This window comes from Chlamydomonas reinhardtii, chromosome 12 (genome assembly GCF_000002595.2).
Source record: "Chlamydomonas reinhardtii strain CC-503 cw92 mt+ chromosome 12, whole genome shotgun sequence".
NCBI lineage: Eukaryota > Viridiplantae > Chlorophyta > Chlorophyceae > Chlamydomonadales > Chlamydomonadaceae > Chlamydomonas > Chlamydomonas reinhardtii.
The window spans coordinates 659,390-687,182 of NC_057015.1; the positions used below are offsets into that span (position 1 = coordinate 659,390).

The window sequence follows — 27,793 nt, forward strand, 5'->3', positions numbered from 1 at the left end:
CAAGCCAGTCCATGCGGTCTGGTAGGCATCGTGCAGTGCGCCAAAGGCCCCATCAGCAGGGTCTCGTGTCCAGTATTCGTGGGCTGCAGTGGAGGAGTTTAGTGGGGACGCAAACATTTCCCGAACGTGTACTGCTTGTGTGACCCGCAGGCATTGGACGATGGCTGCTACTGTGCCTGCCGGCAGCGACACCTGGTGCGTTGGCATGGCCTTGCGGTCCTGCTGCGCCGGGTCATAGCGGTAGCGCATGATGAGGGCAGCGACCGCTTCCTCAAAGGCGTTGGGCCGCTGGTTGCCGGTGTGCCTGAAGCGCTCCCACAGGGTAAGGAGGCGGGGGTAGGTGGTGGTGCCCAGCCAGCGGCCATTGGGGTCATGGACGTGCGCCTCAGCTGGGTCACGGCGGGTGCCACCAGTGGTGGTAATAGTGTATGCTCCGGGGGCCACGATGTCCTTGTAGGGGTTGCACGGGCTTGTGGTGATGGTGGTGGTCGTGCGGATGTCACGCGCGCGGGATGCGGTATCCAGGGGTTCGGCGTCGTGGCGGCCTTGGCGCTGTCTGGCGGTAAGGTTCCGATCAGGTGCGGGGCGCACTGTTCGGGGCCGTGGGCCTTGGTTGGTACCGTTTGCTAGCCGGGTTTTGCACTCCTCCAGTAACTCCTCCCATTGTGGACTGTGTTTTAGGTCCCTTTCACGGTCCGTGCTCGGCGCCCACGTGACATGTCGCAGGAGTTTGGTCGTCCAGGACGAGAATAGGGGGGCCCCAGTGGGCTGCGGTGCTGCCGGCGCTGCAGCTTGGGCAGGCTCTTCAGGTGAGATTGCGTGGGCTTGGGTTTCAGCCGGAGGCTCAGCCGTGGTCTGCGCAGGTTGTGGGCCTGGGCGCGTCGCAAGAGGGTGCTTGTAGCACCTGGCATTCTGGATAGTTGCGTAGCCCATGCGAACAAAAGCAGAGACAATGCCGGCCGGGCAGATGGACGGCTTCCACTGCACCTTCCAGTATTTTTCACGTGTCCCAGAGGTGTCCTCTCTGGCTTTGCGCTTCCGTGTCAGTTCTTTGTCCGTGACAGTTTGTTTGTTTTCGCTGTGCAGGACCTGTGCCAGTTCCTGTCCGTCATTGTCCAGGTCGTAGGTGAGTTGAGTGTCACCGTTAGTGCGGTTGTCAGCGGGCCGTGGGACTAGATCATGTGTGATCCTGGCGCGGGCCAGTCGCCAGCTGGGACGGGCCCCGTGGCCTCCCGCAGCGTGCGCTGCCGGGGCAGTCAGGGGCGGCGTCGGGCTGTCAGCGTCCATGGGGTCGTTATGAGCGGCAGCCTGGTTGACTTCCATAGGCAATGCTGTGTTGTTCAGATACTCGCTTATGGCGTTGGGTTCGGGGTTGGCGGCATTCGCCGTGAGACGGGATGTGAGGGCGGGTGGTAGCCCACGGCGCTGTTGGCGTGGTTCGACAGCAATGGTAAGGGAGGGTGGGTCTTGTGGGTGTGGGTGGCCGATCCGCATGTGTCCTGTCATGTCTTTGGTGAGCGCTTGGAATACCGAGCATGCCGTTTCGTACCCCCGCGTGCCCACCGGCAGGCTCTCATCGCCGTTGGTGAGCCGCAGGGCATGGTTGATGGCGGCGCGGTCCCCGGTGAGTAGGTCCTCAGGGGTAGTGCGCGTGGTTTCTGCAATGCGTGCGCGTTGCGCTGCATGTTTTGTAACGCGCCGTGCGCGTGTTTGGTTCTGTGGTGGCCGGCGGGTTGTAGCCGGCTTGCGGGCTCTGGCCGGGGGTCGTAGGGAGGGCTGCGTTGCCCCATCAGCAGGGGCTTCCGGTGCGGCCGCAGGGCCATGTGCGTCGGGTTGGGCCTGGCCCCCCCCTGCTGGGGAGGGGGGGGGCAGGTCGGCGGGGGCTTGCGTGGTGTTTGTTTGGGCGGGGGGCGCCTCCGGGAGGGGCTGGAGGTGCCGGTCGAGGGGGCTGGCCATTCCAGGGGGGAGGGGGTCGGGCCTCATAGCTAAGGCTATGATTGTGGCCACGTCGGGCAGAGTGCGTTGTGCGGTGGTCAGGGGGGCAGGGCTGCCGTGGGCTGGAGGGTTTTCCCCTGCACGTCCAGCCATACTGAGCGCGAGGCTAAGCCTGTTGAGGGCTACCTTGTGCTTGTGTCGGACCCGGCTCGCCCCCATGTGCTTCTCGAGGTCCGAGCTAGTGATCAGGTGTTTGCCTGTGTTGCGGTCCACCAGGTGGCTCAGTTCGAGCCTCAGGTCCGCAAGAGGGAGGACGTATTCAACGGGAAGAGGTTCAACGCCCCGGGCCTCGGCTTCTGCCTCAAGGGCAGCGGCAATGGACCAGGTAGGCGCTGTAAAAGCAGACCCGTTTTGGTACAGTACGACACCGTACTCTTTTGCCAGGGTCATCTGTTTCAGCGTCGTAAGGTGGTGTGACCTATGGGCTGGGAGAAGGTGGGCGTGTGTGGAGCCAGCTATGCTTGCCTGGCGCGGCAGAAGGGCTCGGGTTACTATCCCAAGACGGCCCGAGTCATTTAGGGCAAGGACCAGGGCCCGCTCGGCCACGCGCGCGTATTGCGGCAGGAGGGAGCCCAGGCCCAAGCCGTATTCGTCGGCGGGCAGGAGGGAGGTCCGGGTGGGGAAGCTGCGGGGGAGCCCATAGCAACGCTTTGCATAACCAGCCAGTGTAGTGTCGAGCGTTGTTATGTCCTGTTTTGTGAAGGGCATTGCTGCGAACCCATATGCAACTGTGGTGTGCACGCACTGTTGTATCATGCGCAGGCGTTGTGCCGGCGTTGCCAGGGATGTGGCGATGGCTGTGCCCTTGTCTTTCACAATCTCGGTGACTCTTCCGACATGTGCCGACCAGTCCAGCGAGAAAGTGAGCTGCACGCCCAGGTACTTGTACGGCTGGGTCGGGGGGAAGTACGGGACAGGGATCGTGCCAATCTTAATTGTGTTGGTCATGTTGCGGCGCATGGCGGCAAGGGTAGCTTTTCCTGTGGGCCCGTCAAGGTTGGGGTCCGAGCGAGACTTGTCGTGCCAGATGGCGAGGGTAACAGGCAGTGCGCGCAACGATGGAGAGGCTGAGACGACGTCAAAGGCAAAGCACCCCAAGGAGAAGGAGCGGAAGGTGGCTACGATCATTGGTGACGCCGGTGGGGGCGACGACTGCTGCTGGAGGGGAGCTGGTGGGGACGGTGGGGCAGATGCAGTGGGCGCGGGCGGTGAAGGAGATGGAGATGGCGAGGGCGGCGGAGTGGTGGGGCTACCAGTGGGGCTTGGTGTGGGAGGCGCGGGTGGAGGGAGGGTTGATGGGGCCACCACCGGCGCAGGTGAGGGCGGGGCAGGAGACGGAGAGGCAGGTAACGGAGACGGAGGCGACGACGCTGGTGATGGGGGAGGTGGCAGTGGCGAAGGTATAGGAGACAGTGGGTCGGCCGAGGGAGGCGAGGGCGGAGGTGGCGGTGGAGGCGGCGGCGGTGAGGCAGGAGCCGGTGAGGTCGGCGGTAGCGGCGGCGGGCTGGGCGGGCTGGGCTGAGGAGGAGGTTCCGTTTCCATGGTGAGCGAATCTGCACAGGAAATAATACATAGGGAGCGGTTCTGTCAGACCTCGCAGTCAAATGCACTCCACATCGAGAGGGCATCCCACGGACGGCTGCTGTCAGAGGCATGCATGCGTGCCCATATCTACCCACCCGCCGCCATATGCATGTACGTGCAGCATCCGCAGATGGCCTAGCTAACATTACTTGGACACACGAGGACACATACACGCATGCGGCGCAAAAGTTGATTGGTTGGCCACTGTCTAGCTATTGCCACGCCAAGTTGGCGCCTCCTCCTTCCCTGCAGCTTACCGATCAGCAGCTCATACACGTCAACATCAGGGACGTCCGTGTCGGGGAACACATCGAAGTAGAAATTGAGGAAGGTCGACCCAGCCGCCCGGCCGCATGTTTCCGCTGTGATTGTCACTGTCTTTGACACGGCGTAGGTGAATGCGGCTGGTCTGGGCCTGACGATGGACTCTGTGCCATTCAGCCGCAATCGACAATCCTGAAAGCTAGAAAGCACCAGTTGCACCGACGACAGTGTGGTGCGGTACGTCAGGGAGAGGCTGTAGAACCCGTCATGTGGAGCCCATAGGGGCGTAAATCTGCCGGTAAAACCCGCATACGGGAAGTGCAGGGTCTTGGTGCAGCCGGTGGCAGTCATGGTGGTCCCGCCGCCATAGCTCCAGCCGCCGGCGCAATCCACCACCTCGCCCCACGCAGGCGATTCAGCATACGAGGCAGTGCTAAGACCAATTCCGAGACCCAGAAGCGAGGTGCTGGCAAGATTACCGAGCGGCAGCGCTTCAACGCTGACAACGCGTGTGCTCGCTAACAGTGGGATTGGCGGCGCGGGGCTGGGTGGCTCGGGGCTGGGCGGCCACGGGATGGTCCTGGGCGGCAGTGGAGCCGGCGACGGGGGCGGCGAAGGAGCGATGCCTGTTTCTATGGTGAACGAATCTGCAGCAGGAAATCCAAAACACGCACAGAAGTAAGCTTCCCGTCAGACCCACGAGCGACATGTATACTCTACCTCGACAACTTGGTGGCGATCCCTCCCCTAATCTCACAACGACTTGGCGTGGCCTTGACATGCAGACTAGCTACCGTATATATCTAGGCAGACAAAGCAAGTGATGGACAACTGAACATGTGACTCATCACCCCCCCCCCCATGTTTGGTTGCATATGATACGCTATCTACACCGTAGTTTGAGTGAACATACACCCCTGCATGCTCCCCCACCCACAACTTGCTTACCGATTAGCAATTCGAACACTGGAGCCTCACCCCCCTCCGTAAGAATGTCGAAGCAGAAGCTTTCAAATGTGGACCCGGCAGCCCAGCCGCAATCAGCTGGCGTCATCGTCACGGTGTTGGGGCTGGCGGTGTAGGTGAATTCGGCCGGCGCGGGTTTAGCAATAATGGCCTCCGTAGGTTTGAGCTCTACCGTGCAGCGGTAGTTGTACTCGACGTCGCCAGTTTCGTAAAAGCTCACTCCCACGTATGGTGAGGTTGTGCGGTACGTGAGCGTCAGCCTCCAAAACGGGGGGGGCTCGGACACTCGGGACAACGGCCGGAAGGCATTGGATGGGCCTTCACCGCTGTATAGCAGGCTTCTATTACAGCCGGCTGCGTTCATGCGTACTCTGTTTGGCCAACCGGCGGCGCAGTCCACAACCTCGCCCCAGGTCATGCTTTGGTGGGCGATGGTGCCAAGGTAGTTGGACAGGGCCAGGCCCTGCGCTTCAAGTGAAGTCCCTGTCAGTAATCCAAGCTCAAACGTGTCGAAGCTGACGGTGCGGGTGCTGCCGAAAACCATAGGCTCCGGTGACGGGGGTGACGGCGGCAGCGGCGGGGGTGACGGCGGCAGCGGCGGGGGCATGGGGGGGGATGGGGGCAGCGGCGGGGGCATGGGGGAGGGTGGGGGCGGGGGCGGGGGCGAAGGAGCGCTCCCCGTGTCCATGGTGAATGAATCTGCATACACAAGTAGAAACAAGCAAGTAAGATATATAGCGTACATAGTTTAGTTTTGTCAGAGCAGCGCCCCAGCCATGTATCTGCCGGACATTGGGATCGGTGGCAGTTCCACGCACTCACACACACACACACACACACACACACACACACACACACACACACACACACACACACACACACACACACACACACACACACACGCTATCTAGGCATGCCGCCTGCTGCTGCGTGCTCTGGGGTGCAAGCCCATGGCTGGGTATACGCATGCAATCGCCTGGATGGGCCTCCCGGACGGACAGCCACCCAAACACTGCAAGTACGGTATGCTACACGTATGTACACGTATGTCTAATAATACGCCTAGTACCACGCCGTGACTACCGCTGGGACATCTGTACGTGCGTCTCACTTACCGAGCAGTAACTCGCCGGCTCCATATGTGAGAATCAAGATGGCAAACCTGTCGAATGTAGACCCAGCAGCCCAGCCACAGTCCGCCGGAGTCACCGTAAACGTGATGGGCGCGGCGGTGTAGGTGAACTTGGTCGGGTTGGGCAAGAGGGTCGGATCCGACTTCTGCAGCACCCGGTCGCACACGTGGCTGACATTGCCGGTGCCATACAGCACAAGTGCCGTTAACATAACTGTGGTGCGGTATGTAATCGAGAGCTTCCAGAACGTGCTGGGCGGTGACAATGGCAGGAAGAAGTCCGATAGTTCATTCGTAAGGCGCAGGGTCTTGTTGCAGCCGGTGGCGGTCATAGCCCAACTGTCATCAGTCGTCCAGCCTGCAGCGCAGTCCACGACCTGTCCCCATCCGGGCAAGGCGTTGCTTTCGTTTTGGTGGGCCAGGCGAATGTCTTGTGCCTCCAGCGACGTGAGCGTTAGGCTTCCAAGCGGCAGCGCATTAAAGCTGACGGTGCGGGTGCTGCCGAAAGCCTGAGGCGCCGGGCTGGGCGGCGCGGGGCTGGGGGGCTCGGGGCTCGGTGGTGCCAGCGAGGGCGGCTCTGGGCTGGGCGGCATCGGGCTGGGGGGCTGGGGACTCGGCGGTGCAGGGCTTTGTGGCTCCGGTGACGGGGGCGCCGGCGAGGGAGGAGAGGGCGAGGGCAAGGGAGCCATGCCCGTTTCCATGGTGAGCGAGTCTGCATAGAAACGAATACACGGACAGCGGTTTCATCAGATCTGTGCACTTGAATACGCTCCACATCAAGAGAGGATCTATCCCAGAGCAGCCGATCGGGGGGGAGAGGGGGAGATCAGAGCCCGACAAGCAAGCAGGGTACCGCAATTGTGCATCTCCATACAATCCACAGCGAATGCCACCACCGGGCCTCTCCACCTCCCCAGCCGGACCGCCCGTTCCGCATCCGCGCCCTCCCCACCCACGCACCCACCGACCCACCGACCCACCCCCACACCCGCCCACCCCCACACCACACACACACACACACCAACCCCACACCATCCCCACACCACACCACACACACACACACACACACACACACACACACACACACACACACACACACACACACACACACACACACACACACACGCACACACACACACACACACACACACACACACACACACACACACACACATACGAACGTGTACACTCACCGAGCAGCAGCTCGGAAACGTCGATGCCGGCTGAGCTACCCTCCACGCCCACGTAAAATGAAAAGCTGAAGAACGTGGACCCAGCGCCCCAGCCGCACTCGGACGCCGTCACGGTCACACTGTTGGACGCAGAGTACACGAACGCCGGCGGCCTGGGGCTGGCGATGGGCTCGGTGCGGTTCAGCCGCACCTTGCAGGCGTTGGCGTTGCCCTGGCCGCTGGTGGGGTACAGGTACAGGGTCACGTACGGCAGCGTGGTGCGGTACGTGAGGCTGAGGCTCCAGAACATGATGGGAGGCGAGGCGGGACGGAACGACTCGCTGAAGTCGTCGTACGGGAAGCGCAGGGCCTGCGTGCAGCCGGCGGCGGTCATGGTGCTGCCGCCGCCATAGCTCCAGCCCGCCGCGCAGTCCACCACCTCTCCCCAGGCCGGGCTGACGGGGTTGCTGCCGGCAGACAGCTCAATGCCCTGGGCCGACAGCGAGGAGCTGGTGAGCGCGCCCACAGGCAGCGAGCTAAAGGCAACGGCGCGGCTGGTGCCAAAAGCTAGGGGCGCTGGGCTTGGCGGCGCCGGGCTGGGTGGCGCCGGAGGGCTGGGCGGCTCGGGGCTGGGTGGCAGTTGCGACGGCGGCATCGGGGAGGGCAACGGAGCAATGCCGATGTCCATGGTGAACGACTCTGCGCAGTAGCAGGCAGATAGAGGCAAGCAGCAGACAAACACACGTACATACGCACGTCATAAACAGAAGCAGACTAATCAGGTACACGCACACAACGGGCAAGGGAAATGAAGTTCGTCGACAGTACAACGGTAGGGTGAGCTTGTCTCACTCCTCCTTAAGACACGCGGGCATCTTTGTTATTCCTCCTCAGTACAGTACAGGTAGGGGGCTGCATGGGTACAGCATATGTATGCGTGCACAATGGATACGCACCCATACCGAAAAGTACCCAGAGGCAAAACCCGCAGAAAAGTACCCAGAGGCAAAACCCGCAGTTGCGTGAGCTACTCACCAATGAGCAGCTCGTGCACCTCAGCTGCGTAGTCCATCTCCACATTATAGGACACCATGAAGCGGAAATCAGAAAATCCCGACCCAGCGTCCCAGCCGCATTCGGACGGGGTTACGGTAATAACCCTGCTGGACGCGATGTACCAAAAATACCCCGGGTCGGGGAAGCTGTTGATAGGCTCGGTGCGGTTCAGCCGCACCGTGCACGCTCCGTTTGTAAATGGATTCGCTGGAGATAAGATCAGTTGCGCGTTTGTCAATTGGGTGCGATAAGTAAGTGTGAGACTGTCGAACCTGCCTAAGCTGCCAGGCGTTGACGCTGCTGGTGCAATGTAGCCCGTTGTCTTGTCATGTTGATATGGGAAGCGCAGGGCCTGGGTGCAGCCTTGTGCAAATGTTGTGGTGCCGTTGGACCACCAGCCCCGTCTCGCGCAGTCCACCACCTCTCCCCAGACAGGCGACGGCGGGAGGTCCTCAAAGGTGCCTACCCCAAGATGAATGCCTATCGCCTGGAGCGATGTGGTGATGAGGTCCCCAAGTGGCATCGTGTCAAAGCTGACCCGGCGTGTGCTGGCAAATACAGGCGGTGGTGCGGGGCTGGGTGGCTCGGGGCTGGGCGGCCACGGGATGGTCCTGGGCGGCAGTGGAGCCGGCGACGGGGGCGGCGAAGGTGCGATGCCTGTTTCTATGGTGAACGAATCTGCAGCAAGTCCAAAACACGCACAGAAGCTTCCCGTCAGACCATCGACATGCTCTCTAATTTGACACTTGGTGGCGATCCCCGCCCCTAATCTCACAATGGTGTGGCGTTCGTGGCCTCGACATGCAGACTATCTAGCGCAGACCAAGCAAGTGGTGAAGACTTCCCCCCCCCCCCCATGTTTGGTTGCATGCGCTAGCTACACCGAAGTTTGGGAAAACATACACCCCTGCATGCTCCCCCACCCACAACATGCTTACCGATTAGGAACTCGAACACTGGGGCATCAGCCCCCTCCATAGCAATGAAGAGGAAAAAGCTGTCAAATGTGGACCCGGCAGCCCAGCGGCAATCAGCTGGCGTCAGCGTCACAGTGTTGGGGCCGGCGGTGTAGGTGAATTTGGCCGGCGCGGGTCCAGCAATGATCTCCGTGGGTTTGAGCTTTATCTCGCAGAGGTAGTGGTACTCGACGTCGCCTGTTTGATAGAAGCCTGCTCCCACGTTTGGTGAGGTTGTGCGGTACGTGAGCGTCAGCCTCCAAAACGGGGGGGGCTCAGACACTCTGGACAACGGCCGGAAGGCACTGGATAAGCCTTCAGAACCGTATAGCAGGCTTCTATTGCAGCCGGCTGCGTTCATGGGTGAGTTGTTATACCAACCGGCGGCGCAGTCCACAACCTTTCCCCAGGTATTTGGTTTCCGGTGCCCGATGTCATTAGGGTAGTTGGACAGGGCCAGGCCCTGCGCTTCAAGCGAAGTCCCTGTCAGATATCCAAGCTCGAACGTGTCGAAGCTGACGGTGCGGGTGCTGCCGAAAACCATAGGCTCCGGTGACGGGGGTGACGGCGCGGGGCTGGGGGGCTCGGGGCTTGGTGGTGCCGGCGGGCTGGGCGGCGCGGGGCTGGGTGGCTCGGGGCTGGGGGGCGCCGGGCTGGGGGGCTGGGGACTTGGCGGTGCTGGGCTTTGTGGCTCCGGTGACGGGGGCGCCGGCGAGGGAGGAGAGGGCGAGGGAGCCATCCCCGTTTCCATGGTAAATGAATCTGCGGATGAGAATACCACGGAGGGATCGGACTTGAAGGGGCTCCGAGCGAGGAAAGGAAAACTAATAAGGACACACGCACGCGACCATACATGCCGCTGTCTCCCAGAGACACTCACCAACTAGCAGCTCGAACACGTCGATGCCGGCTGAGCTGCCCTCCACGCCGACGTAGAAGGAGAAGCTGGCGAAAGCCGAGCCCGCCACCCAGCCGCAATCCGCCGCAGTCACCGCCAGGGTGTTGGAGGCGGCGTAGGTGAACGCAGCCGGCGCGGGGCTGGCGACAGGGTCCGTGCGGTTCAGCCGCACCTTGCATGAGGAGCCGCCGCCGCCGCCGGCGGGGGAGAGGTACAGCGTCACGTACGGCAGCGTTGTGCGGTATGTGAGCGAGAGGCTCCAGAACATGATGGGCGGGGACAGCAGCGGCTGGAAGTACTCGCTGTAGTCGTCGTACGGGAAGCGCAGGGTCTTGCTGCAGCCGCTCGCGGTCATCGCCGTACTGCCGCCGTAGCTCCAGCCCGCGGCGCAGTCCACCACCTCACCCCACGGAGGCGACGCAGCGTTGCTGCCAGAGTACATCGTAATGCCCTGGGCCTGCAGCGAGCTGTTGGTGAGCGCGCCCAGTGGCAGCGCGGTGAAGGCGACGGCGCGGGTGCTGCCGAACACTAGGGGCCCGGGACTGGGCGGCGCCGGGCTGGGTGGCGCCGGAGGGCTGGGCGGCTCGGGGCTGGGCGGCGACGGCGAGGGCGGCGCGAGCGAGGTGGGTGCCGGTGAGGGAGGTGAAGCCAAGACTGGCGCTTCCGTTTCCATGACAAAGGAATCTGCAGCAGGAATGGGCGCACATTTGCATGCGTTCAATCGGTCAGTGGATGTACGTACAGTATGATGTGGGTGAATGCGGACTATCTAGCTACAGGTGCACGCCATGTATACGCGGACAGTGCCTGCATGTGCATGACACATAGTCTATACGGATTAGACAACCCCAGGCATACTACACAGAACAGCAGCCTGTCTATCTACTGCAAGCGGGGTGTGCGAGTTTGCCCACATGGGAGACAGACCCCGCGACCCCCGGTCCTGACGACGTGGCCCGCCCACTACTTCCCGCTTACCGATCAGCAGCTCAAACACGTTAATCAAGTCACTATCGTCATCGCCATAGGATATGTAAAACTGGAAGTTCCAAAACGCAGACCCAGCTGCGTAGCCACACTCAGAAGCAGTCACCGTCACCGTGACAGGGGACGCGGCATAGGTAAACACATCTGGCTGGCGTCTATCGATGGGATCCGTACGATTCAACTTTATTGTGCACGGGGAGAACTGCGAGTCCACCGGTTGTAGAACCAGGTCTGCATACGGCATCGTGGTGCGATACGTAAGCGTGAGGCTGTAGAACCTGTCGACGGGCGATGACGCAATCGCAAAGCGGCCCGTGTCTAGTGCATACGGAAAGCGCAATGTCTTGACGCATCCGGTGGCGGTCATGGCGGTGTTACTGACTAAGCCGTAGCTCCAGCCCGCCACGCAGTCCACCACCTCCCCCCATACAGGTGTTGTAGGGAATGTGGGATCGCCAAGGCCAATGCCTATCGCCTGGAGTGATGTGCTGGTCAGGTCCCCGAGCGGAAACGAGTCAAAGCTGACCCTGCGCGTGCTGGGAAGCGCAGGGCTGGGCATAGGCGGCTCAGGGCTGGGCGGCCACGGGACGGTTCTGGGCTCTGGTGTTGGCGGCATCGGGGAGGGTGACGGAGCCATGCCAGTTTCTATGGTGAACGACTCTGCATATGCGGGAGAAATGAGTGCAAATAAAACGTCAGCACGTCGTTCGCGCACGATACCTGCACGCACGCAAGTACGCTACACTTGCACCCGCCTGACATCTCCTGCGACGCTTTCCTACCTCTCGAGCCTGCTATTTATTGCCGCACCAGGTCACTGCGCCCATGTATGTCTGTCTGCTCACTTACCGATCATCAAGTTCCACAGCACGGCGCCAGCATCCGACAGTGTTGTAAAGATGTAAAAGTTGTCAAAGGTGGATCCGGGGGGCCAGCCGCCGACGCAATCAGCGGGTGTCACGGTGACCGTCTTTGGCGGTGCGGTGTAGGTGAAGGAGGCCGGCGCGGGCTCCGTGACGATGGGCTCCGTGCGGTCTAGCGTCTTTTCGCACTTGTTGTTGTAATTGGTGTCGCCAGTCTGGTAAAAGCCCACTCCCACGTTTGGCGCGGCTGTGCGGTACGTAAGTGTGAGCCTCCAGAACGGGCTGGTCGGGGACACTGGGCGGAATAGGCTCACTGTGCCCTCAGTGTCAAAGCTCAGGGCCCTGCTACATCCCGTCGCGGCTACGTGTATAGTCATTCCGCTGTACGATGTTGTCAAGCCAAGCCAGCCGGCGGCGCAGTCCACCACAGTTCCCCAAGTGTCAATGTGGCCTTCGAGGCGAACAAGACCAACCCCGGAGGCCTCCAGCGAAGCTTCGGTCAGGTCGCCGAGCGGCAGCATACTTGTGTTGATCGTGCGCGAACTGCCGAACACGAGCGGCTGCGGGCTGGGCGGCGCCGGGCTGGGTGGCTCTGGGCTGGGCGGCGCGGGGCTGGGCGGCGACGGCGAGGGCGCTGCTCCGGCCTCCAACGTAAATGACTCTGCATCGATCGGCAGCAACATGGGGAAGAGAGCGAAGGCGGCGGGAGGTAGGGCCGAGCGAGACTGCACATGTAAATTTGTAGTGCTAAACATGTCGGCACAGGCGGCTCGCTCGGACACCCACCCGCGCTACCGCAATTGCGCTTGTGTATTCCTATTGCACGTTTCACCACCGACCACCATTGATGCATGCATGCCCATGCCCACCCCGCCCGCACCCCCGTCCCGCATCCTTACTTCGCCCCACCCCCCACCCCCCACACACATACGAACGTGTACACTCACCGAGCAGCAGCTCGAAAACGTCGATGCCGGCTGAGCTACCCTCCACGCCCACGTAAAATGAAAAGCTGAAGAACGTGGACCCAGCGCCCCAGCCGCACTCGGACGCCGTCACGGTCACACTGTTGGACGCGGAGTACACGAACGCCGGCGGCCTGGGGCTGGCGATGGGCTCGGTGCGGTTCAGCCGCACCTTGCAGGCGTTGGCGTTGCCCTGGCCGCTGGTGGGGTACAGGTACAGGGTCACGTACGGCAGCGTGGTGCGGTACGTGAGGCTGAGGCTCCAGAACATGATGGGGGGCGAGGCAGGACGGAACGACTCGCTGAAGTCGTCGTACGGGAAGCGCAGGGCCTGCGTGCAGCCGGCGGCGGTCATGGTGCTGCCGCCGCCATAGCTCCAGCCCGCCGCGCAGTCCACCACCTCGCCCCAGGCCGGGCTGACGGGGTTGCTGCCGGCAGACAGCTCGATGCCCTGGGCCGACAGCGAGGAGCTGGTGAGCGCGCCCACAGGCAGCGAGGTGAAGGTGGCAATCCGCTGATCTGCAGGCGCACGTACGTAATAGGGCACAGGGTTGGGGCATTGTTAGGGTAACGTCATGCTTGTAGATATATAGGTGTACAGATTCAAGGCCTGTAAATGTGTACGTGGTGCACGCCGCCGGGCGGGGCGGGGGCAGGTCGGGGGCGACTGAGGCGGGCAGGTGGGGCGTGCGCGGGGGCGAGAGGCAATGTGAGCCGCCGCGTTGCTTTTGCACTGCTGTGGTATCCCAGACTCAAGTAATTCAGTATCAACATAAGTCGCCCTGACGTGCCTCCCCCTACATCATCGCGCGCGTTGTGGGAAGGCGTGCCGGAAGATACGTCCGAGCGAGTGCTCACGAACAAAGCTCATTGGGGAACCCCTCCACGAAGATGTGCGTGTAACAGCAGTCCAAGTAGCTTAGTGCAACTAACATAAACCCGGTTAGGTGCAGGTCATATACCCGTGGAATTCCACGTCGCCCGGGAACAAGCTTTCCCAGAGTGAGTCGAGCAACGGCACTCATATGAGGAACAAGCATTCCCAAAGTAAGTCAAGGGCACAGCCCGTCCTGGCTCAGTGCATGGATGTGGATGTGCATGGTGATGCAGGGTTGCCTAGTACGCGACCCTCTCTCCATAATACGCGTATTTATACAGCGTACTAGGATTTCGAGCACAGAACGTTAAAATACGTTGCGAAATACGCGAGGCCGCAAAAGCCGGGGGACAAGCCGGTGCAAACACGACACGCGTGCCCGCACCATGCCCGAATCGGTGTGAATTTCGATTTGCGCGGCCATAGCCTTCTGGGAATTTCCTTTAGCTTATTATACTCATTTTGTTATAAGAAAACACAGCTGCAGGTCGGAGAGCAGCCATGGTTTGCGCACTTCGACCCCCTCACCACCCGCCACCCCACCACCCCACACACACACACGCTCTGGCAACCTTACATGCCCGACTCCGACTCGGCAATCTGTAAGCTGGACTGCCCCCGCTCTGGCAACCTTGCGTAGGGTGGACACCCCATCCGGCACTCGCAACCTACCCGGCACAGGTAAGGCTGCATACCCGTACTGCTACGCTCGGTTAATGACACCGGATTGGTGATTATGGCAAATTCGATGGCAGGGAATCAGGGAATGTTGTAGAGGGGTGGTATCGGCGGCTGGAGGGCTTCCACACAATCGCACACCAGTTTGATGCTGCGTGCCTACCTGATAATCCCAGCACCCTAAATGGCCGTCATCACCAGTTCCAGAGTTGTATTCAAGCGTAGCAGTACGGTGCCCACATGCCATGCATTTAATGTATGTAAACATAGCAGCAGCCTGCTGCCGTGCGCATGCATGAGGGCCGTGCGCGCTGGTCATGCGTGTGGATGGGGGATTATTTGCTCTGGGATTGCGAGGTGCATCAAAAACTGTAGCACGTCGCAAGAGTACGCAATCAAGCCCAAGTACATTCTGGCAGCCCCAGAGAAACCACAGCAGTACGCACAATGGCAGGGCCGCTGGCGGGCCGTATGTCGTCTGGGGGAACACGCACGGCCGAGCCAACCCGGGCTGACCCAGGGCGTGCCCGTACGTACACGCACGCCGCACCGTCCAAAGCCCAAACCATCCGACGTGCCTGTACATGGTATGTCTACGTACGCATTAGTTCCGCAACACTCGTCAATGTATGTGCTTGCTGGCCGGCAGAGCCTCGCATTCTTCCCTGGGCTGCATTATTCTGGGGCGTATGTATAGAGCATGTTGAGTGAAGTTCCTGCGCAGTTCGGCTTGACCATACCCATATCATGCACGTCGTGCTCATCACCTTGTAACCACAGGCAACACAACAACATACCCATCACGCTCGCTGGCTCTAGCTATCGAAGGCTGGGAAAAGTTGGACTGTGAACTTAGCACTCTGCCAGCAAGAAGGTGGGTTAGAATCGTTGCCGGACATTTCCCATTCCCAGGTCTTTGGGGTCAAAGTGTGCGTAAATTGGACAGTGGCTCCACTGGTCGGCTTTGGGCGAGAACTGCTGACTAATGTCCATACGTTCACGGCAAGACTGCTGCTGCAAGTAAGCACAGTCTTGCTGCTTGTGGGGTTCCACCAGATACATGCTTCATATGCATTTCCCCTTTAGTCTCTCTGCCGAGCAGTCCGTCGGCGGACCAGTTAGCATTATCGTGCGTGCATTGCGTAATGTGATGAGCGAGTTCGTGCGCGCGAGGTTTCCGGTATCCCCGTCACGCCAAGTGCTATATGCAGACTATTCGTGATTGTCTCGCACAGCATCCCGCACCTTGCGCGAAGCCAGCGGCACAAAGCAGGAACAGGAATGCAACCTGCGGCAGCAGCAGCAGGCGAGGTCAAGGCTTAGCTGATATAGAGAGGTTATCGGACTTATTGCGTGCTTTATGCAGGCTCTCTCGGTAGGTGCGCACGCAGTAATGTCTGCTGCATAATGGCCAGGCGGTAGGTGTAACATACTGCTGTGTGCAGCACTCACCGTCAAACTCAATGCGTCTGATATCATCGTCCGTAGTCTACCAGTAGCAGCAAAAACAAGGGGGCCGCCGGTCCAGCGGCGCCCATTAGACAGCAGGGACATCTGTCTCCTGCCAGCAGGCATTTGCAGGTTCACACCTCGACACAGTGGTATGTCAGACGTTAACAAGAGCACATTGAAGAGCTCAGAGCCAAAGAGCCAGGCAATGTGGACAATGGCCCTCTCGTCCCCGAGGGCACGAACGCAGACGATGTGAGCCTGTTATGGTATCGAGGTATGAGTATACAGGCTGACTTTGCGGTTATCGTCTTGTTTCTTTGGAGGTGCGGTGGGAGAAAACCTGCTGCTCAGATTGTGAATCGATCGAGCTCGCCGTACTTTCTGACGTGTGAGCGAGATGGGTGGGCGGGCGGACGGCGGGACGGCAGGCGGCTATGCTGATCATTCCGTGCATGTTGCTTGAAGGCATCTCTATGTGCTGTGACGGAGCCCTCAACCTCACTGACCTGGTCGCGCCAGCCCGACCAGCAGCAGCGAGCAGCCCAGCCAGCGGGCCTTCTGTTGTTCTTGCCGCCACGGCCAATCTGGGGAGCGGGGTCGGTCGCGAATCTGCCGTGTTTCGGCCAACTAAACTAGTGCAGGCGCCCCCGGTTCGCCAAGCTGCTGAGCTGGCCGGCGGGTCGGTCATCTGGCTGGCCGTATCTCATTGTGCCGCGGCCGGCGGCGCGCGGGCGGGGGGGGGCCGGGGTGTAGATACCAGCCCAAACTAAACTGAACCCAATGCAATAGAGCGCGGGGGCGGCATTCAATCCAGTCCCAAAGTAAACTAGCGTCAATCAACCCGGGCCAGAGTGGGGTGGGTAGGTGGGGGGCTCGGCAATAATCCAGGGCGCTGACGACCCGGCAAGCTGGGATGCCGCCGCAGTAGTGGGGGGCTTCGGCCACCTAGCTTGCGCAGGCACAACAGCACAGAACAGGTACGGTAGGAACGCGGGAACGACATACAAAGCCCACTTACCTGGCAACGACCCCGACGCCGCCAGGCACGGAGCATACATCCGGGGGTAGTGGGGTGGGGAGGAGCGTTGGTTCCGATCCCAAAATGAACTATGGTTAATCCGGGCCGGGCGTGCGGTGGCGGATCGGGGTGCGGGTTCGGGGCGCTGACCCGGCATGCTGGCTGGGGTGCCGAAGCGGCGGGGAGGCAGGGCTTCGGCCCTCAGATGACCCAAGTTTCGGCAATCGTGGCGATTCCCCACGCACCCTCCTAAACGTCGTCTGCCTGCGTGCAGATGCGCTGCGCCTCTGCTTCACGCGTGTGGCGTTGCGGTGGGTGGGTGGGTGGGTGGGTGGGTATGGGTGGGTGGGTGGGTGCGAAGGTGGGTGGGTGGGTGGGTGGGTGGGTGGTGGGTGGCGTGGGTGGGGTGGGTGGGTTGGTGGGTCGGAGAGGACACTTTCGCGCACCCACGGCGCCTATTGTGCTGCGTTATCCTGACAGTAAAAGGACTAGCTAGCAGATGACATACAGACCATCGTTTCCACAGCACCGCACTACACTCCACTCAACTGCTCGGGCCGGGCCACTAAATATTACAGCCAACACGCAGCTGACTCCCTCTTCGGGGCCTCACATGATGCGTACACGGCCCCGTTTGACGGCCTTTCCCTCGCCCACCCTGACCCTGACCCAGACGCCTGCACAAAGGCACTGGCGTGGGCAACAGCATCGATCGAACACCTAGAACACCAGGCCACCCCCGCCATCACCTTCATGATTATCCCACAAGGCAAAGGCGCCGCCAGCCGGTGCCTTGCGAGTCCACATGTCACCATCCTGGCCCTGATTCCACCTGGAGTATCCGCCTCTAGCATGTTAGATGGCCTTGGGGCGGCCGACGAGGCTGCCAGCAGCAAGCAGGGCCTGCAGCCTACTCCTCATTGCGAACACCACAGGGGTACAAGCACTCAACTCCAACAAAAACCTGACACGTCTCCAAACCTCCCTGGCCGAACTTGGAGCGGTGCCGCCACCGACCTCGCAACCCCCAGGGCGCCGACAACCACTGGAGTGGCCTGCGCGCGTAACCCTCCCCCGTGACCGCACAGCCCCACCGGGCCGACCATACAGCCACCGTGCAAAAGCCCGTGCAAAGCAGCTAACTAGACCCCAAGCACCAGCAGCACAGGGCCTGGACACATGCCCTACGCCCATGCCCACGCTCTCTGCCCTCTACACCACACGAGCTGCCTTCCCCACTCGGAGCAGCTACCTGTACGATGCCGCCACCATTGTTTGGACCGACGGATCTTGCATCAAAGTTGCGGCCGGTGAAGATGGCAACGAAATGAACAAACTCGGTGCTTGCGCGTGGTCCCAACAGACCGAACACATCTACGTCGAACCAGGCGGCCTCAACAGCACCAACACAATCCAGAGAGCCGAACTATCAGCCATTCTCGCTGCGTTAGAATACATCCGCCCCCGACTCTGTCTGATGGGCATGACCCAAGTAACCATAGCCAGTGATTCCCTAGTGTCTCTCTACTTGATCCGCCGAGCCCTTACTGCACCACAACGACTCCTACTATCCAAGCATAAAAACCTGCTTGAAAACATTCTCCACGAGCTACAAATGTATGCCGACGCCGGGGTCCCAGTCCAGCTGCTGAAAGTCCGCTCTCACACAGGGCTCCACGGCAACGAGGAAGCTGACAAAGGTGCAGCCAAAGTCGCCGCCAACGACATGGAGGCCATGGGGCAGGCCATACGCTTAGCACCAGACGAACCGTGGTCCAACATCTGGTGGCCCAAACGCAACTCTGACAATTTCTACCTAAGCGACCTAAACCGTGGAGTCCTGAACTCATTGCCCCCCGAAGCACAACAAGGCTTTACCAATAATACTCCAGTGCTGGAGCAATGGGCGGAAGCATCTGCCAACATGTGCCCCACCCTCAGCAACCGCACCCTCGCCAGCTCCACCAGGCACCCCTGGCTGGTCAAGCAAATAATCTACGCCCGCTACGGCTACCTCTTCAACGCACAGCTTAAACGGCGCTACCGCCTGGGAGGGAACGGCAACTGCCCCCTCTGCCACACCCCTGACTCCGGAGGGCACATCCTCGGGGGCTGCACACACCCTAAAATGAAAGGCGCGTACATCAATCGGCACAACTGGGCAGTCCAGCGTGTCGCCAAATGCATCTCCAAAGGAACCTATGGGAACGGGTTCATGGTCATGGACGCGGGCCCCCTAGCTGACCTGCCACACTATGCGTCAGCACAACGCCCCCCCGCCTGGCTGGCTGCGGAGAGGACACCATCACCCCTTATTACAAGGCTCCGACCTGACATTCTGTTCATCCCAAACCTGCCCGCCCATGAAACTCATAGAGAAGGGTACCGCCCGCCCCTGAACAAAGCACGTCTGCCCATCTATATCCTTGAAATCGGTTACAGCTCTGACGTTCGCCATTTGGACAAGCGGGAAGAAAAATCTCAACAACACCAAGAACTCAAGCGACTGCTGGAAGCGGCCGGATGGACGGTCCACTACTCCACCAATGAATGCCTTGCGCTCGGAGTGACTGGGGCCATCCCTTGCAACCTCACTAAGCTGCTCACCTCTCAACTTGGAGTGACCCACACAGCCGCACGAGTATGCGGAGAGAGGCTGCACACACACGCCGTGAACAGTGCGGGCAGCATTATCAAAATGCGCCGAGTAACCGAGCAGGAACTCAAACCGAGAGGTGGGTGAGCCACGGCTCCCCCACGCCTCCTCGGAGTGCGTGGTGAGGCGGCAGCGCGAGGGGGATGGGCCTCCTCGCCCTAGCCACCTTACCCCGATAATCCACGCCAGGCCCTATGGGCCGGCGTTTGAATTATTATTATTATTAACGCCTGCGCTTCGCCCGAATTGCCGGCAGGTTGCGCAGGCACGTAGGCTTGTGCCCACGCATCTTCATCAACACATGCTTATCAGTACGGTAGTCTGCTTTCGTGCTACAACATGGTCCGGACTGATATTCCCCAATCTGCTAGCCTTTCCCACCGTTGGTGGAATATGTCATCTAAGCCCCTGGAGGGCTAATGCAGCAGCCTATTTCACCTCGCAGGTCTCAGGACTGTACCCGTTTGCACGCGCAGACCAACCCGAAAACCATGGATACTACTCACTGCAAGCCCAATGCCGTATACACGTCAAGTATATGCCGCCACACCGAGTACGCCAGTACGGCAACGTGTCATGTCATCCATACGAACAGACCCTCAGAGTATCACCGCCCGTACCGCCGCCGCGGCGGGCGGGGCAGTACAATGCCCTTGGCCGCCATGCCGCCAATGTACGGCAGGCTGTTGTTAACGTACGTCTGTACGGTGTCGCTGAGGTACTCCGTCAGCTCGTCGGGATCCATGTGCTGTACAGGCCGCGTGTTGGTGCTGTTGCCCTCCTGCATCCAGACCTGCACGTGCAGAGACACATATACACACAGAGCGCGGGGTGCGGCGGCGGTCCGTGCGTTGCAGTTCGTGAGAAGCAGGTGGCTTTGCCACTGGGTCCTACAGTTGCACACACACACACACACACACACACACACACACACACACACACACACACACACACACACACACACACACACACACACACACACACACACATACACACACACACACATACACACACACACATACACACACACACACACACACACACACACACACACACACACACACACTTGCCCCACTCACTCCTGCGCCACGCTGCGGATCATGTCCTCGTATTTGCTGATGGCGTTCTCCTGCGTGATGCTGGGCGAGTAGGCGCCCGCCGCGAACAGCGCCGCACTCAGCAGCCCCGTGATCAGGATGGTGACCAGCCAGCCCAGAACGACAGCTTCCAGTTGATGTCGGCGCTTCCCTCCATCAGACCAATGGCGGCGGTGGCGCCCACCTGGGTGGTTAGAGGTTGAACAGCGGTTCGTTGGCGGGTTGGTGAGTGGTTGGATTATTTATGAAGTGAAGGCGTAGCCAGGTACAGTAGCGGGGGGGCGGGGCGGTGTGCGGACGACAACGGCCCCATGCTCACGAGCTAGCTAGGAACAGAGGGTTTGACACTGCTGCACACAACCACAAGCTGCCACTTGCTTAACGTCATCCAAACGCTCCTGAACCTACACGCATACGCCGCCCCTTAGGCAACCACCCCAACGCCGCACACGCGCCGCTCCTGCCCACATGCACCCGCTCCTGCCTGCTCCTTACCTGGCAGTGTGTGGTTGAGATGGGCAGTCCGAACTTGCTAGCCACCACCACCACCAATGCGGTGGACAGCTCGATACAGAAGCCGCGGCTGGGCGTGATCACGGACAGCCGCAAGCCGATGGCGCGGATGATGTTGTAGCCTACATGCGTGAGTTGTGGCCGGTGTTAAGAGAATGAGTGCATGAGTGCGTGTGTGAGATGTGTGATTGGAAATAAAAGGAGACAGCACGAGCGAGTGCGCGCGTGAGGCACCAAGTCGTTCTGACGTGTCGCCATGCACGCACCCGCTGTGTACCCGCCCAGCCCCTGCTGAAGAGCCCGGGCACGCATGCAGAAGGCCGCGGCTACAACCGCCGCCGCCGCCGCCGCCGCACGCTCAGACTCGCACAACCCACACCCCCAAACAGCGAGCCAGCCTGCCTCACCGTAGCAGGCCAGTCCGACCACAATGCCGGCGCCGCCAAGGGCCAGGATCCAAATGGGAACATCGGCCTGGTAGTCGATCTGCAGGTAAGGGGCGAGTGTCGGCGAGGGGGTTGCGGGGCCGTTAGCGATGGGCAAGGCCGAGTGCCCATCGCGACGAAAGTCAAGTGCCGTGCCCACGGTGTTGTGTAGCGGGCCTCTACTGAGCCGCTACACATCAATCACTCCGTCGCGTGACCTGACAACTATCTGATCTGACTTTTATACCGCGCCTGGCGATAGTACACACGGCATGCCGAGTGCTCTTGGAGCAGCCAGTACGACAGGGCACGCAAACCATCCTGGCTCCTGCCCCGTCCCTCGCCCCCGCCCTGCCTCAGCCCCCCGCCCCTGTGTTGCCCCCTCCCCACCCCCCACCCACCCCTATGTGGAGTCCCTCTCACCCCGCCCCGCTGCCTCACCCTGTGGAAGCGGTAGATGTACCAAATGGCCGCCAGCGGTCCCACACTGTTGGCCACGTCGTTGGCGCCGTGGCTGAACGAGTCGCACACAGCCGTCACCACCTGCGTGTGCGTGCGTGTGTGGGCGGTGCCGGGGCAGGCAGCGCAACAGGCAAGGGGGCACAGACGGCGCGCGTGTTGGACAAGGCAGAGGGACCGAGAGCGTGCGAATGACGGGCGGTGCCGAGAGGTGAGAACAAACCAGCACGAGGGGAGGCGTGCGTGCGCATAAGGAGCGCGACCGACCGGCACGAGTGCTGCTGCCGGGAGCTGCCGCAACCGGGCGCCATGCGCAAAGGACAGTTGTGCACGTACACACACACACACACACAGCCGCGCGCGCACGGACCTGCAGGTACTTGAAGGCGTGCTCTGTGGCGGGGTCGAACACCTCGGCGCGCGCGTGCATGCCCGCCGCCACCTCATCCTTCGCCAGCACCTCCGCGTGGAAGGCGTCGTCGTTGGCGCCGCGCATCACCACAGCCTGTCGGGCAGGTGGGGAGTGTTGGGAGGGGCGCGGCAGGTAGGGTGCGTTGGAGGGGTGCGGCAGGGAAGTACAAACATGAGAGTGCGTGTGTAGTACAGGTGTGGCCATCCGTCATGCGGAGCTCGGCCGCGACGGCTGGCGCCACAGATGTTCGATCACCATCACACAGCGAGCGCGGCCGCTAGCTCGCTCACCTTGAGCTGGTCAAAGGTCTTCTGCCAGTGCGTGCCCGCGGCCGCACCCGGCGGCAGACCCTGCCCCGAGCCGTCACCCGCCTCCACGCCACCGCCGCCACCGCCGCCGCCGTCCGTGCCCGCCCCGTGCTGCGCCGCGCTGTGGCTGTGGTGGCTGAAGGGCATGTGGAAGCCGTACTGCGCCGCCGCCGCCGCCGCCGCGTACGACCGTGACGCGCGTGAGCCCATGCCGCCGCCGCCGCCGCCTGCGCTACCGCTGCCGCGGCCCATGGACGGGGCGGGCATGACCCCGCCGCCGGCATTGGCAGAGCTGCCGCCGTGCAGCGGGTCCAACGGCACGTGGTCGTCTGTGTGGCGACGCCGGGAGGTTACATTCATACACGATTAGCTAAGAAAATGGTAAAGGGAGGGAGAGGAATGCTGCTCGGCAGTCGGCTCAGACATCTCGGCATCTCGGCAGTCCTAGTCGAAGGCGTCCTGAAGCGTGCAAGTGTGTGTGGCCGCGCCGCCGCCACCTAATCCCGTCCCCGGGTCCCAAGGCCCCAACCCGTCTCCCCCCTCAACCCCCTGCCCCCATACACACACCCAGCTGCTCACCAGAGCGCTGGTCGTACTCCGCGTCATCAAACACGTGCGGGTGCGGCGCGGACGACAAAGGGTGGTCGTGGCGGCTGTCATCCCAACCGCCGCCCGCGCCGCCGCCGCCGCGGCCGCCGCCCCAGCCCTCGCCGTGGCCATCGCTGCTCCCTGCCGCAGCATCCACGACGGTCTCCCGCTCAAGGACTCGGCTGTGGGTCTCGAGTATTGCATGGAATGGAACGACGCCATCGCCGCCGGGTCACTCCGGCGGCCTAGCGCGCGTGCCGCCACCACCGCCGCACCGCCCAGCACCGCCGCCGTTAGCGACTTGTGCTGCTGGCCGGGCGGCGGCGGCGGCGGCGGCGGCGGCAACGGTGCGTGCGCTGCCGCCGCCTGCGGCTCCATCTCCTCCTGCGGCTCCATCTCCTCCTGCGGCCCCACTCCTCGGCCCCTGCCCTCCGTGCCCTCAGCCTCTACCCACTGAATCTCCTCTACCGGCCCCTCCTGCCCCGCGCTGTCGCCCATGCTCCGCCGCCGCGCCGTGGCCTCCGCAATGGGCCCCGGGGCGCCGTGGGCGTAACGGCCGGACACCTGGGGCCCCGCCGGCAGCGCCACAAAGCCGCCGCCACCACCGCCGCCGTACGACACCGCCCCGGCTTGCGGATTGTAGTAACCGCCTGCACCGGCACCAGCACCAGCCCCTCCGAAGCGTGGCGGTTGCGGCCGCTGCAGAGGCATGCCGCCGACACCCATGCCGCCGCCGCCGCCCCACTGCTGCTGCTGTGGCGGCACGGCCGCCTGCGGCGGCCGGAACGCGACGGCGCCGCCGCCCGCGGGTGCGCCGGGACCCCAGCCCCGCTGCTGTTGCGGCTGCTGCGGTTGCGCCTGGTATGCGGCTCGGCTCAAGTGGTTACCCTGCTGGCCGTATTGCTGTTGCTGCAACGGCGGCTGTTGCTGCTGCTGCCAGTACGGGTTCTGGCCACCCCACTGCTGCTGCGGTTGTGCCTGCGCCTGCTGTGTCGCCCCGTTATTGCGCTGTTGCTGCTGCAGCTGGGGTTGCTGGCCCTGCATCCAGCGTTGCTGTTGCATCTGCTGCTGTGGTTGTGCGGCCGCCCATTGATTTTGCTGCTGGTTCCATTGTTGCTGGCCCCACTGCTGCTGCTGCTGGTTCCACTGCTGCTGCTGACTCCACTGTTGTGGCTGCTGCTGCTGTGGCTGGTTGCCCCACGCCTGCTGCTGGCCCCGCCACTGCTCCTGATTATTCCACTGCTGCTGCTGTTGCTGCTGCTGCTGCCCACCCCAAGCCTGCTGTTGTTGGGCGTTCCACTGCTGCTGCAGGTTGCCCCACGCCTGCTGCTGCTGTGGCTGGCTCCATTGGGCTTGCTGGGGCCACTGCTGCTGCTGCTGCTGCGGGCCGGCCCACGCCTGTTGCGCCTGCTGCTGCAGCTGCTCCGCCTGCGCCTCTGCCCCGACGGCACCAGTCACGGCGGTGACCGCCACACCAGCTGTGGCCCCTGCACCAGCAGCGCCCTCGTCTGCCGCAATCGGCACAGTGCGGCCCGCCTCAGCCGCCGCCGCCTGTACCTGCTGCTGACCCTCTCCCCCTACGCCAGCAGCAGCAGCAGCAGGCTGTGCCACCATCTCAACCGAGCCGCCGCCGCCGCCGCCGATGGCCCCGGCCGCGGCGCCGCCAGAGGCGGCGCTGCTGGTGTCGCCGCCGTTGTCGCGGCCGTTGCTACTGTGCGTGCTGCCCTGCAGCTGCAGCGACAGCGGCCCCTGAGGCCCGAGCGGCCCGCCGCCGCCCCCCGCCGTGAGCTTCGTGTGTGCGGACGAGTGCTGGGCCGAGGACAGCTGCGACGGCTGCTGGAACTGGGGCGGCGTGATGCCGCCGCTGTGGGTGGTGGTGGCGGTGGTGACGGTGGAGGAGGTCCGGCCTGTGGAGGTCACCCGCACCAGGTCGGGCGCCAGCCGTGCGTACGGCTGCGACTGCTGCTGCGGCAGATGCAGCGCCTGCGGTCCCAGCCGCTCCGAGGCAGCGCTGTCGCCGCCGCCGCCGGTTCCCGGCCCCGCTGCCGCCGCCGCCACGCCGTCACCGCCGCGCACGGGCAGCAGCGATCTCGTGGAGTCGTATCGACTGCCGGCTGCGGCTGCGGCGGTGGCCGCTGGGAGCATCGGCGGGGCTTGTTGGTGCTGGGGGTGGTAGGGCGACAGCAGCGGAGACATCATCGCCGGGCCGTCGCCGGTACCGGCCTGCGTGGGCGTGGAGCCGGAGGGTTGCAAGGTTGATGGTACAGGATACACCGGGGGGGCCTATCGGGGCGAAGGTGGGGTGGGGTGCAAGGACGGACAGCGCAGCGGTAGAATACGGCCGCGTGCGACTGTGGCAAAGCGGCCCCAGTGTCAGTCCTGGCATGCACCTGCATGCCGGCATCGCCTGCCGCGCCAGCGCCTGCCGCCTGCTGCTGCTGCGGGGGCGGGGGCGCCGCAGCATAGGCTGAGGACGTGTCACTGCGCCGCAGGCCGCCCGACGTCTGCCGCTCCATCGGCGGCGGCACGCCTCCTCCCAAACCTCCTCCTGCACCTCCTCCAGAGGGAGGCTGGCTTGAATGTTGCTGGTGGCCCGACGGCGCCGGCACTGGCCGCAGCAAGCCTGGGTCCATGCCCGCAGCCAGCGGGAACGCCGCGCCTGCGGCCCCCATTCCCATCGCAGCCGCCGTCGGCCCCAGGTCGGCGTGCCTCGCAAACCCTTGTGCCGGCGAGTCGGCGCCGCCATCCACTAACCCACCACCGTGGCCGCCGCCGCCGCCTGTGGCCCCTCGCGTTCCTCCCAGGGCGCCGGCCGTGCTGGATCTGGATCTGGCGGCGTGCTGGGCGCTGGGCACGGGGCCGCTGTCGCTGCCGTACGGACCCAGGCTGCGTCCGGGCGCGGGCGTGGGCGCCGGCGTGTCCTTGCCGGCATTGCTCTGCACACCGGCGGGTTACATGCATGACTGATTAAGTCGAGGGGACGGGGGCGGGGCACACTGCTTGCTTGAGCGCTCTTTTGCACGCACGGTATCAACCATGTCCACTTGTGCTCTCCTAACACACATGCGTGGAGCCCTCTCCCCGTTGTGCTTTTTCAACTTTATCGCGCGCCTCACCATCGAGCTCCCTCCCTTCCTCCCTCCCTCCCTCGCCTCCCTCGCCTCCCTCGCCTCCCTCGCCTCCCTCGCCTCCATGGCCGCCCACACCAGCCCTCACCGCGCGAGTGACGTAGTATGCCAGCTGCTGCCGCCGCCTCAGCGCCAGGTCCCTCACCAGCGCCTGGCGCAGCAGCACGCGGCGGCGCACCAGCGGCATGGCCACCAGCACCGTCAGCAGGCAGGCGCCGCCGGCGATGCAGGCAGACACCCAGGCGGCGCGGGAGGCGGGCCAGTGCAGCCGGGACTCGTTGGCGCCCTGGGGGGTGGGAGGGTGGGTTACATTCATGATTATTACAGAAGTGAAGGCGTAGCCAGGAACAGTAGTATAGTGGGTGGGGAGGGGATAGCTGAGCATGAAAACCACAAGTGTACCACAAATGTTCCCAGTGGCAAACACACATACGGTGCCCGTCTCGGTTGGAGTGGCTTGGAACTGACCAACCTCACACACACTTCCCTGCCTGCCTGCCTGCCTCCTTCCTCCCTCCCCTCCCTCCCTCACGTTGTAGAGCACCAGGAAGGCGTTGATAAACACCGTACCCAACACCAGCAGCGGCAGAGACTGCGGGGGAAGAGGCGGGCGGGCAGGCGGGCATGGAGTTTGGAGGGAGACAGGGAGAGAGAGGGGGTGCATGACTAACAAAAACGCAGCTAGCATGGCGGGGGCATGACTAACAAAAGAGCTACTAGCATGGCGGGGGCATGACTAACAAAAAAGCTGCTAGCATGGCAGGGGCACGACTAACAAAAAAAGCTGCTAGCATGTAGGCTAAGTTTTCATGAGGGGCTGACCACTGCACCAAAACCCGCACTCCCAACAGACTTCCAGACCTCTTCCTCTCCCTCTTTCCCTCTTTCCCTCTTTCCCTCTCCCTCTCCCTCTCCCTCTCCCTCTCCCTCTCCCTCTCCCTCTCCCTGCGCCCTAAGCGCCTTGCCTTCCCTCTGTTGTGGCCAGGGGTGCCGTTTGTGGCAGGGCGGCCTTGTGTGTGTTTCTGGCCTTGGCGGGCGGTGTTTTCCTGGCGTGTGTTTTGGTCTGTGTACGTGTGGTGGAGGCAGTTGTGTCTGCCCCTCTGAGGCTGCGCCCTAGCCTGCTGGCTGTTGTGCTTTCTTTTGGTGGAGAAGGCATGCGCCTTGTGTCTCCGTGTCTCTTTTGTCTTGACCAGGACTGGGGCCTTATCCCCTGCTGTGTCAGGCGTGCCTAGGGGTGAGCATGTGGAACGCGCTCACCCAACACTAGGGCTTGTCAGCCCTAGTCATCAGTGGCTTCGCCACTACCAAGTGTCATTATTCTCTCCCTCTCCCTCTCCCTCTCCC

The 27,793-nt window shown here is 62.4% G+C and overlaps 3 protein-coding genes across 3 annotated transcripts in view; all 3 read right to left on the minus strand.

Moving 5' to 3' along the window:
- Nucleotides 1-5,756: 5,756 nt before the first annotated feature.
- Nucleotides 5,757-8,502, minus strand: CHLRE_12g492504v5 (uncharacterized protein). The gene is made up of 3 exons (XM_043067939.1): nt 8,149-8,502; nt 7,135-7,812; nt 5,757-6,653 (listed from the first exon to the last, which is right to left on the minus strand). The coding sequence occupies exons 1-3, from the start codon at nt 8,204-8,206 to the stop codon at nt 5,917-5,919; spliced, it is 1,473 nt and encodes a 490-aa protein (XP_042917976.1). The 5' UTR covers nt 8,207-8,502; the 3' UTR covers nt 5,757-5,916.
- A 324-nt stretch (nt 8,503-8,826) lies between these two features.
- CHLRE_12g492954v5 (uncharacterized protein) lies at nt 8,827-14,162 on the minus strand. Its single transcript, XM_043067948.1, has 9 exons — nt 13,697-14,162; nt 12,821-13,357; nt 12,397-12,534; nt 11,860-12,120; nt 11,002-11,670; nt 10,006-10,707; nt 9,507-9,887; nt 9,108-9,338; nt 8,827-8,981 (listed from the first exon to the last, which is right to left on the minus strand). Exons 1-9 carry the CDS (start codon nt 13,707-13,709, stop codon nt 8,941-8,943), a joined length of 2,973 nt encoding a protein of 990 aa, XP_042917977.1. The 5' UTR covers nt 13,710-14,162; the 3' UTR covers nt 8,827-8,940.
- Nucleotides 14,163-19,566: 5,404 nt separating this feature from the next.
- Nucleotides 19,567-27,793, minus strand: part of CHLRE_12g493404v5 (uncharacterized protein) — a 14,786-nt gene continuing 6,559 nt past the window's right edge. The window contains exons 2-14 of the mRNA XM_043067956.1: nt 27,226-27,421; nt 26,982-27,041; nt 26,538-26,735; nt 25,712-26,257; nt 23,572-25,544; nt 23,313-23,503; nt 22,716-23,062; nt 22,384-22,518; nt 21,996-22,097; nt 21,537-21,615; nt 21,112-21,251; nt 20,599-20,800; nt 19,567-20,312 (exon numbers count right to left, since the gene is read on the minus strand). Coding sequence (XP_042917980.1) covers nt 20,711-20,800; nt 21,112-21,251; nt 21,537-21,615; nt 21,996-22,097; nt 22,384-22,518; nt 22,716-23,062; nt 23,313-23,503; nt 23,572-25,544; nt 25,712-26,257; nt 26,538-26,735; nt 26,982-27,041; nt 27,226-27,243 — 3,879 coding nt within the window. The 5' untranslated portion in view covers nt 27,244-27,421 and the 3' untranslated portion in view covers nt 19,567-20,312; nt 20,599-20,710. The remainder of the gene's footprint in view (nt 20,313-20,598; nt 20,801-21,111; nt 21,252-21,536; nt 21,616-21,995; nt 22,098-22,383; nt 22,519-22,715; nt 23,063-23,312; nt 23,504-23,571; nt 25,545-25,711; nt 26,258-26,537; nt 26,736-26,981; nt 27,042-27,225; nt 27,422-27,793) is intronic.

Excerpts from the sequence above, each read along its gene's own strand:
- CHLRE_12g492504v5 (XM_043067939.1), bottom strand. The coding sequence starts at position 8,206 with ATGGTGTCCTATAATGTGGAGATGGACTACGCAGCTGAGGTGCACGAG. Across the intron at positions 7,813-8,148 it reads GGTGCACGAGCTGCTCATTG|AGTCGTTCACCATGGACATC; the intron begins GTGAGTAGCTCA and ends GCTACTGCGCAG. Across the intron at positions 6,654-7,134 it reads CGTTTCCGAGCTGCTGCTCG|ACTCGCTCACCATGGAAACG; the intron begins GTGAGTGTACAC and ends GTTTCTATGCAG.
- CHLRE_12g492954v5 (XM_043067948.1), bottom strand. Across the intron at positions 12,535-12,820 it reads CGTTTTCGAGCTGCTGCTCG|AGTCATTTACGTTGGAGGCC; the intron begins GTGAGTGTACAC and ends CGATCGATGCAG. Across the intron at positions 12,121-12,396 it reads TTCGCGCACGATCAACACAA|CCGCGCCAAACGTGGGAGTG; the intron begins GTATGCTGCCGC and ends CGTACCGCACAG.